Raw genomic sequence first — 10814 nt, 5'->3', positions numbered from 1 at the left:
GAGAAGGTTGTGGTTTAGTTGTTGGTTTATTTCTCCCGATTGCAAGATGTCTCTCTCTAGCAAACTTTTGCTAGTGTGATGTATCTAGTGAAATAATACTGGGTTTTTTTCCATGGGTTTTTGTTTTTTTGGGGTAGTCATTTAATTATTGATGCAGGGTTAGTACAGTCCATTATTGGCCCTTGAGTACAGAGTGGATACATTTGATTATGTGTTGCTTGATTGTTCTCTGTGCACACACTGTGAGAAGGTATAATTGGCTCCGATTGACTGAATAACCCACCATTGGCTGGATTCCACCCAAGACGCTAAAATCCAAAGTGAACAAACACATGTTGGCTTAAGCACAGGCATAAACCATCCCTGAGCTTCTCCCAGTCCAACCTGGGAGATGAAGCCCACTGGATGACTTTGAGGCAAGTCCAGTAATGATTTGAAGACACACCTGATTTTCTCTGATTTTTAAGAAGGAAGGGTAATGTGGACTCATCAATGAGGACAGATCCTGAAGCTGAAGCTCAAATAACAAATAACAAATGAGAATAGAATAGAATAGAATAGAATAGAATAGAATAGAATAGAATAGAATAGAATAGAATAGAATAGAATAGAATAGAACAGAACAGGACAGGACAGGACAGAAGAGAATGGAGTGGAGTGGAGTGGAGTGGAGTAGAATGGAATAGCAATAGCAATAGCAATAGCACATAGACTTATATACCGCTTCATAGTGCTTTTACAGCCCTCTCTAAGCAGTTTACAGAGTCAGCCTCTTGCCCCCAACAATTTGGGTCCTCAGATTGGAATGGAATGGAATGGAATGAAAGAGAAGGGAAGAGAAGACAAGAGAAGGGAAGGGAAGAGAAGACGAGAAGAGAAGAGAAGAGAAGAGAAGAGAAGAGGAGTAACAGAGTTGGAAGGGATTTTGGAGGCCTTCTAGCCCAACCCCCTGCTTAGGCAGGAAGCTCTACACCACTTCAGACAAATGGTTATCCAACATCTTCTTAAAAACTTCCAATGTTGGGGCATTCACCACTTCTGGAGCCAAGTTGTTCCACTGATTAATTTGTTTTAACTGTCAGGAAATTTCTTCTTAGTTCTAGGTTGCTTCTCTACTTGATCGGTTTCCATCCATTGCTCCTTCGAACAGACCCTGATGTTGGGAAAGATGGAAGGCGAGAGGTGAAGAGGATGAGATGGTCAGATAGCGTCATTGATGCAACAAACATGAGTTTGGGTCAACTCAGGAAAACAGGGGAGGACAGGGGAGCCTGGTAAGCTATGGTCTACAGCAGGGCTCTCCAACCTTGGCAACTTTAAGCCTGGCGGACTTCAACTCCCAGAATTCCCCAGCCAGCTTTACTGGGGAATTTGCTTTGTGGAATTCTGGGAGTTGAAGTCCGCCAGGCTTAAAGTTGCCAAGGTTGGAGACCCCTGGTCTACAGGACCTAGGGTTGCAAAGAATGAGACACGACAACAACAAAGTGTATTTGTCATATTCATATCGCTACCTATCTCACCTAGGGACTTGCAAATTACCCACGTATGCTGGCTGGGCTCAAATATCATGCCAGTCCGAAACCGAGTTGGCTTATTTAAGATTTTGTGTCTTTCTGGGTCCATCCTTAAACTCACTATTGGTTCACTTGCGATGGTTCTTGAATCCGCAGAATGAACAACCACACACCTTTTTAAATAGCTCAGCTCCTCCTGGGTACGGCCCAGATGGAGGCTTCAATGTGTGTCTTGCCTCCTGCTATGCTCCAAATGCTATGCTTCAAATTATGGAAGATGTTTCCTTTCGGCTATCAGTTTCCACACACAACGAAAAGTCAGCTCCGTTCAAACCCTGGAACCTATTTCTCAGCTGCCCCAGCCCAGAAGGTCAGATAATGTTTGTCAAACTGCCAAAAAAGCCAACACAGTTCTAAGCTGCATAAACAGAGGGATAGAATCAAGATGACTGGAAGTGTTAATATGACTTTATAATGCCATAGTAAGGCCACACTTGGAATGCTGCATCCAGTTTTGGTCTCCACAATGTAAAAAAAAGATGTGGAGACTCTAGAAAGAGTGCAGAGAAGAGCAACAAAGAGGATTAGGGGACTGGAGGCTAAAACATATGAAGAACGGATGCAGGAACTGGGTATGTCTAGTTTAATAAAAAGAAGGACTAGGGGAGACATGATAGCAGTGTTCCAATATCTCAGGGGCTGCCACAAAAAAGAGGGAGTCGGGCTGTTCTCCAAAGCACCTGAGGGCAGGACAAGAAGCAACAGGTGGAAACTAATCAAGGAGAGAAGCAACTTAGAACTTAAGAGAAATTTCCTGACAGTTAGAACAATTAATCAGTGGAACAATTTGCCTCCAGAAGTTGTAAATGCTCCAACACTGGAAGTTTTTAAGAAGAGGTTGGATAACCGTTTGTCTGAAGTGGTGTAAGGTTTCCTGCCTAAGCAGGGGGTTGGACTAGAAGACCTCCAAGGTCCCTTCCAACTCTTCTCTTCTCTTCTCTTCTCTTCTCTTCTCTTCTCTTCTCTTCTCTTCTCTTCTCTTTTCTGTTTTATTCTATTCTATTCTTGGAAGAGAAGCGGAATCAGCCAGGAATCATTTCAATCTTTGTTAACCTATGAAAAGGTGATGGAAAACAAAGCTGTGCATATTCTCCTGCTTCTCTCTTCCTGTAGCAAACTAATAAAAGGAGACTATTTGTAGCTCAGGGTTGACATGAAGGGTCCTTGGCGCTCTCTGAACTTGCGTGTTTTCGTGCAGGCGTTTCATCGCCCAGACTAGGTAATATCATCAGTGTTATCCTAAAGGTGCTTTTTTTCAAGAGGCAACTGGACTTTCCGGTTTTTCCTTGAAGACGTTTCGCTCCTCATCCAAGAAGCTTCTTCAGCTCTGAGCGAAACGTCTTCAAAAAAAAAAACCAGAAAGTCCAGTTGCCTCTTGAAAAAAGCACCTTTGGGAAAACCAATGACCTGGGTGACTGAGAGTCTCCATAGACAATCATCCGTGCTACATTCACCAGCACCTAGTTTGGGTCATGAAACCTTTGCAAGAAAAGAAGCCAGCTCAGAGAGCACCAAGGACCCCTCATTTCAACCCTGAGCTACCAATATTCCCCTTTTATTATTAGCTGGCTCCATAAACCATTTGCACCCTGCTCCATGGAGGTTTGCTTGGTTGGGGCTTAGCCAGTGGTGGGAGTCAAATAATTTAACAACCGGTTCTCTGCCCTAATGATTTCTTCCAACAAACCAGTTCACCAAACTGCTCAGAAAGTTAACAACCGGTTCTCCCGAAGTGGTGCGAACTGGCTGAATCCCACCACTGGGCTTAGCCCGTGGCAAGTCCCCATCCGCGGCGACTCCTGCGCACCCGATTTCTAGAAACCATAGTCCTTCAGCGAACCATGGCTTTACAGCGCCGATGGTGGTTTCACTCTTATCAAGTTGGAGCTGACTAGGTGGCTCCGTGGCTAAGACACTGAGCTAGTCGATCGGAAAAGCGGTTCGAAGCCCTAGTACAGGTAGTGAGCAGGGGGTTGGACTAGATGACTTCCGAGGTCCCTTCCAACTCTGTTAAGGTTACAAGTTCACCGCGCAGCAGCCGGACTTTGGTTTCCAAAAGTCCGGTCCGCGGGCGCCTCTGCTGAGCCGGGAAAGAGACGTGGGTTGCCGGGCATCCGTGGCCGCTCCCTTGCCATCTCCAAATCCCGGCCGGTGCTCTCTTGGCACCCGGGTGACTCAGCCGCCCACGGGCCATAAGAGCCGCCCCGGGGCCGAGCCGCAGCAGCAGCAGGAGCAGCAGCAGCTTCCTCCGCCCCGGGACGAGCACACAGCCCTCTCTCCGGCCGGCGCCCGGGACAAGAAGCAGCAGGTGGAAATTGATCAAGGAGAGAAGCAACCTAGAACTAAAGAGAAATTTCCTGATAGTTAGAACAATTAATCAGTGGAACAATTTGCCTCCAGAAGTTGTAAATGCTCCAACACTGGAAGTTTTTAAGAAGATGTTGGATAACCATTTGTCTGAAGTGGTGTAGGGTTTCCTGCCTAAGCAGGGGGTTGGACTAGAAGACCTCCAAGGTCCCTTCCAACTCTTCTCTTCTCTTCTCTTCTCTTCTCTTCTCTTCTCTTCTCTTCTCTTCTCTTCTCTTCTATTCTATTCTATTCTTGGAAGAGAAGAGGAATCAGCCAGGAATCATTTCAATCTTTGTTAACCTATGAAAAGGTGATGGAAAACAAAGCTGTGCATATTCTCCTGCTTCTCTCTTCCTGTAGCAAACTAATAAAAGGAGACTATTTGTAGCTCAGGGTTGACATGAAGGGTCCTTGGCGCTCTCTGAACTTGCGTGTTTTCGTGCAGGCGTTTCATCGCCCAGACTAGGTAATATCATCAGTGTTATCCTAAAGGTGCTTTTTTTCAAGAGGCAACTGGACTTTCCGGTTTTTCTTTGAAGGCGTTTCACTTCTCATCCAGGAAGCTTCTTCAGCTCTGAGAAGCGAAACAAATGCCTTCAAAAGAAAAACCAGAAAGTCCAGTTGCCTCTTGAAAAAAAAAGCACCTTTGGGACAACCATGACCTGGGTGACTGAGAGTCTCCATAGACAATCATCCGTGCTACATTCACCAGCACCTAGTTTGGGTCATGAAACCTTTGCAAGAAAAGAAGCCAGCTCAGAGAGCACCAAGGACCCCTCATTTCAACCCTGAGCTACCAATATTCCCCTTTTATTATCAGCTGGCTCCATAAACCATTTGCACCCTGCTCCATGGAGGTTTGCTTGGTTGGGGCTTAGCCAGTGGTGGGAGTCAAATAATTTAACAACCGGTTCTCTGCCCTAATGATTTCTTCCAACAAACCAGTTCACCAAACTGCTCAGAAAGTTAACAACCGGTTCTCCCGAAGTGGTGCGAACTGGCTGAATCCCACCACTGGGCTTAGCCCGTGGCAAGTCCCCATCCGCGGCGACTCCTAAACCGCGCTTAGCCTCCGCACCCGATTTCTAGAAACCATAGTCCTTCAGCGAACCATGGCTTTACAGCGCCGATGGTGGTTTCACCCTTATCAAGTTGGAGCTGACTAGGTGGCTCCGTGGCTAAGACACTGAGCTTGTCGATCGGAAAAGCGGTTCGAAGCCCTAGTACAGGTAGCGAGCAGGGGGTTGGACTAGATGACCTCCAAGGTCCCTTCCAACTCTGTTACGGTTACGTTACAAGTTCACCGCGCAGCAGCCGGACTTTGGTTTCCAAAAGTCCGGTCCGCGGGCGCCTCTGCTGAGCCGGGAAAGGGACGTGGGTTGCCGGGCATCCGTGGCCGCTCCCTTGCCACCTCCAAATCCCGGCCGGTGCTCTCTTGGCACCCGGGTGACTCAGCCGCCCACGGGCCATAAGAGCCGCCCCGGGGCCGAGCCGCAGCAGCAGCAGGAGCAGCAGCAGCTTCCTCCGCCCTGGGACGAGCACACAGCCCTCTCTCCGGCCGGCGCCCGGGGCAAAGAAGCGCGATGCAGGGCCAAGGAGGCGGCAGCAGCGGCGGAGCTGGCCGGGCGCTGCGTTGCGCTCTGGCCGCGGCCGGGTTGATCTCGGCGCTGAGCGCCGTCGGGACCCTCTTCTTGCTGGCCCAGTGGCGGGAGCTGAGCGCGGCGTTGCGGGAGCTGCAGGAGGAGGCGAGGCAGCTGCGGGGACCGCCGTCCTCCGGGGGTCCGGCGGCCGCGCTCCGGGCTTTGCTGGCGCCCACCGTTCCAACCGACGGCGCCATCCCGCCGTCCGGCCGGGCTAAACGGAGCCAGCAGCGGCGGCGCGGCCTCGCCAAGGGTCACCTCCGAGCGGAGAGCGAAGAGATGCTCATGCTGATGACTTACTCGATGGTGCCGGTAGGGGCGTGCGTGTGTGTGTGTGTGTGTGTGTGTGTGTGTGTGTGTGAGAGAGAGAGAGAGAGAGTCTGTGTTCTTGGGTTTACAAGTGGGGCCCGAAGCTGTTAGTAGGGCGGTTTCCCTTTAATTCTGCCTCTTTCCAGTGGGCGACCGTTGCCCATCCTGCCGTCTCTTCTCCCCGCCCCCTCCGTCCAAGTTTTTATTTTATTTTATTTTATTTTTTTTACAAATATATCAAATCAATGCGTGAATAGTTTGGCACCTGGGTGTCCTACATTCAAATGCAAGCAAAACGAATAAAGCCGATCGTAATTTATGTTTTTCTACTAATGATACACATTTATATTAGGTTGCCGTCTCTCATTGTTCAGTTGCTACTTCTCGTGTGACTTTTATTTTATTATATAAAAACATAGATGCCAATATTCCCCCTTCTCTTATGTCTGTCGCTTATTCTGGCTTTTAATCATGCCACCCTTTATTTAAAAAACAACAACCACTTTTTCTTTCTATCTTATCTAATTTCTAATCCTGTCACCTACCCAGTGGTTAAATCTTAACTTTTTTACTACCGGTTCTGTGGGCGTGGCTTGATGGGTGTGGTGTGGCTTGGTGGGCGTGGCAGGAGAAAGATACTGCAAAATCCCCCGTCCCTCTCCACTCCTGGGGGAAGGATATTGCAAAATCCCCATTCCCACCCCACTCTGGGGCCAGCCAGAGATGGTATTTGCCGGTTCTCTGAACTGCTCAAAATTTCCGCTACTGGTTCTCTAGAACCTATCAGAACCTGCTGGATTTCACCCCTGTACCTACCTAAGAAGAAAAAAAAAGAAAAGAGACAGAGGAGAGGAAAGTCAAATCAGAAAAACAACAAAAAAGAGAAGTCATCTGCCATCTCTTGAGTAGGGATGATGGGGGGAGTTACTCAAGGTGTCTGTACAGCTCTGGGACCAATTCCAGCCTTCTCCAGCTGAATCAGCTCCAGGTTTAAAAGTGGGTGTTTCTGAACTAAGGAGAAGACTTGGGTTCTTGGACCAGCTACAGAAACCCAACTGTGTTGCAAGAATGTGTTGTTTCCCAACCATGGTAGAATCCGGCCAACTTTGACTTGAAAGTCTTGGGGATGGGGGACACATCCCACACACCCTAAAACCGGAAAGGAAAGGAGACCACCAGGAGAATGGAGGTTTTTGTTGTTCAGCTGCTAAATCATGTCCAATCCAGAAGAGCATGTTCTCCTTTATCAAAACCTTCATCTGAGTATTGGAGTTGATGTAGATCAACATAGCAATTTGAAGAGGTATGGACTTCAACTCCCAGAATTCCTCAGCCAGCATGGCTGGTTGGGGAATCCTGGGAGTTGAAGTCCACCCATCTTAAAGTTGTTGAGGTTGAGAAACACTGATTGAAATGATTTCCAAAAATCCTTCCAACCTGTAGTCAGCATAAGCAATGGCGATGTACACCACTGGAGCTTCACCAGCTCCAGAAGACGGGTAGGGAGATGTTCCAGTCCTCTGTGTAATTATAGCTAGATTGATTCTCCAGATGAAGATGCTTGCTAAGGACTGCTTGTTCTGTACTGGAGAGGCAAATGTTAGGCAGGAGGGTTGGCTGTAGTGATGGATTTCAATACAAGAGTCTCGTTTCCAGGATTGCATTGAAGAACATGGTCAGTGTGTTCTTTTTGTACATCTTGGCTTTGTGATAGATCATTATTGTTGAAGTTACTGTACGTTAGCTGGTTTCCTAATAGAAAATCATAAATAACCTGTAAGCAATCCATACTCAATAAGGAATCAACGGCATTTCTTCTATTGTCAGCAATGATTGTTCAAGATGCTCAGTAGCTCACTTGGGAGTCAAATGAACGGGCTCAAATCTTCCTATTTTGGACATAGCATTCGAAGACCCAAGTCTCTGGAGAAGACACTACTGTTAGGAAAGATGGCAGGAAAGAGAAGAAGATGACCAGAAGCAAGATTCAGCACACTGGAAAAGTTGAAGGACCAAGTTAGGTTGCCATGGAGAAAACCCTTCAAACCTTGGCAGTATTAGGGGATAGTAGAATAGAAGATGGTAGGGATGCAGTGGCTTAGTGGCTAAGATGCTGAGCTAGTTGATCGAAAGGTGGGCAGTTCAGCGGTTTGAATCCCTAGTGCCACGTAACGGGGTGAGCACCCGTTATTTGTCCCAGCTTCTGCCAACCTAGCAGTTCGAAAGCAAGTAAAAAATGCAAGTCAAAAAATAGGGACCACCTTTGGTGGGAAGGTAACAGCGTTCTGTGCACCTTTGATGTTTAGTCATGCCAGCCACATGACCATGGAGACGTCTTCAGACAGCGCTGGCTCTTCGGCTTTGAAACAGAGATGAGCACCACCCCCTAGAACGGGGTTGGTACGACTAGCACATTTACTTTTACCTAAGAGTAGAAGAGTAGAAGAAAAAGATCTGGAGTAGATCACAAAGTATCAAGATCTGAAGGGAAATTGAAAGATTATGGCATAAACCGACCATGGTGTCCCAGTGGTTATTGACACATTGGGTGCCATACTAAAAATATCTTGGAAAAAGAGTGTCCAATCTTGGCAATTTTAGGACTTGTGGACTTCAACTCCCAGAATTCCTCAGCTGGCCATGAAGGCCACAGGTCTTAAAGTTGCTAAAGTTGGATACTCCTGTCTTAGACAACCCTTAGAAAATCTGTGCATTGACAAAATTTCCACCTGTCAATGGCAAAATTTCACGTTGCTTGGATCCATACTCCTACCACGCTGATACAATACAATGTACTAGATTCTGGGATGAACTCAATGAAAGCTGACACCAGCTGAAGAATTGGTAGCTGTGACTTCACCTTGCTGTGAACAGAGAATAATCCAGGGAGAGCTGGTGAAATCTCCTTTCTATATTTTTTTAAAGCAAGCCGCATGGATGTGGGCCACAAATTGAGCTTGACTTCAAAAGAGACTTCTCTTGTTTCAGGTTTTGCACATTTAGGCTTGTCCCAAAGGTGCTTTTTCAAGAGGCAATTGGACTTTCTGGGTTTTTTTTGAAGACGTTTCACTTCTCATCAGAGAAGCTTCTTCAGTTCTTCAACTGAGGAAGCTTCTCGGATGAGAAGCAAAACATCTTCAAAGAAAACCCAAAAAAGGCCAGTTGCCTCTTGAAAAAGCACCTTGGGACAGCCATGACCTGGATGACCGAGAACCTCCATAGACATTTAGTTATAACCTTTGGACCAGAGCTGAAGAAGCTTCTAGGATGAGAAGTGAAATGTCTTCAAAGAAAACCCCAAAAAATCCAGTTACCTCTTGAAAAATGACCTGGATGACCGAGAACCTCCATAGACATTTAGCTCCTATTCTTGTGCTTCATCACAAAGCAACGGGCTCGTAGGATGAAGTTGGCCTCTCTCATTTTCGATATTGCCTCTTTTCTTGTCTTTTCAAAGCACTTTTTGGGGCTGGATCTTAGGAAGGAGATAAATGCCCGAACAAAGGAAAATTAGGAGCCTTTTCTCGCTTGGTGGTCTCTGCCAAAGTAAGGCGAGAAGATGCAATTTCTGCCCCCTCCTTTTTGCTGTTTCTCTTAATGACCCATAGGATCTTCATCAGTTGTTGTTGTTTTTTTGGGTGCAATAAGCGAGCAATTAATCTCTCTTTAAACCTTGCGGTGTGTTTGTGGGGGAAGAAAGGCATAGGGTGTCCCTGTCTTCACAATCAGGCAGGCTTTGAGACTGGAGGATGGTGGAATATGAAACAAAAAACAGAATAATCAAAATCGATATGATTAACCATTGTGGATAAAGTGAAAAGCCCAGAGTGCAGTGCAGAAGGAACATGTTGGACATTCATCCACACTGCTGCTGCCATTCGTTTTTCTCATTCACTGAACAAGCTTCCATGAATACATAATTGTTGTTGTTGTTGTTTTTCTCCTAAGCTGCCCACGGCCCAAGATTCTGAAACAGGTTTGGGCTCTCCATGAATGACCAACACTGGAGGACCCCATGGCTTTGATCTGCTAAATTTTTCCAGCCAGTTTTCTCAATCATACCATATTGTCTTCTTTGTGGGCGGAGAAGCGGAGTCCAAGCAGGCTAATATTCCATTCTTAGCTGTTGCTTGCGGATGGGTGTCTCCTTAGTTGCGTAGCATTGGAGCTGTATGGTCCTACAAGCTTCCAGGTTGGGAGATCTACATGGAGATGGGCAACTTTTTCAAGGTGGTGTCCATCTTTGGCCTTTGAATGCTACATGCAGGGCCAAACTCAAAAGTGAGCAGAGGCAGGACAAAGAAATGGGTGGAGCCAGGGCTAAATGAGCTTTGATTTATCATCAGGTCTAGTTAAATGCACATATATGATTGGACCTTGCACGTTCATGACCTCATGCAATCATACCTACTAGGTACCAGTGGCAACATCTTTTGAAAAGGTTTAAAGCAGTGTTTCTCAACCTTGGCGACTTTAAGAAGCATAGACTTCAACTCTTGCAATCTTGCTAGATGAGGGATTCTGGGAGTTGATTTCCACACATCTCAAAGTGGCTAAAGTTGAGAAACGCTGGTCGAAGAATTTGTATCCGAGGCTTTGGTGCTGGGGCATAGAGATGATCCTGAAGAAACACGTCATGCATTCCTGACTGAGATGAATCTGCTGGTTGAGTCACTTTTGGAAACGCACCAACGTGTCTCAAGATATTGAGGGCACCTATTGCTCTTTCTCCATATCCCTTGAATCAGATGAGACTGTGGCTGGAGAATTCTGGCAATGGAAGTCCATACACATAGAGACACCATTGGAGAAAGTCTGGGTGGTTTCATTCTATAAATTCTTGGAGGAATTCCTTTGTCTGAATTCTGAAGTTCTGGACTCCTGAGTTCTTTGCATGCTATTGATGATTACCCTTGAAAACCCAACTTGAGGTCCAAACATT

At 46.6% G+C, this 10814-nt stretch overlaps 1 protein-coding gene across 1 annotated transcript in view; it reads left to right on the top strand.

The window, feature by feature from the left end:
- The first annotated feature begins 5414 nt into the window (after window positions 1-5414).
- Window positions 5415-10814, top strand: part of GLDN (gliomedin) — a 30060-nt gene continuing 24660 nt past the window's right edge. The window contains exon 1 of the mRNA XM_058155997.1: window positions 5415-5875. Coding sequence (XP_058011980.1) covers window positions 5507-5875 — 369 coding nt within the window. The 5' untranslated portion in view covers window positions 5415-5506. The remainder of the gene's footprint in view (window positions 5876-10814) is intronic.

Source organism: Ahaetulla prasina, chromosome 13, assembly GCF_028640845.1.
Source record: "Ahaetulla prasina isolate Xishuangbanna chromosome 13, ASM2864084v1, whole genome shotgun sequence".
NCBI classification, from domain to species: domain Eukaryota; kingdom Metazoa; phylum Chordata; class Lepidosauria; order Squamata; family Colubridae; genus Ahaetulla; species Ahaetulla prasina.
Note: the sequence above shows the minus strand (reverse complement) of the source record. Positions and strands in the feature narration are given on the sequence as shown.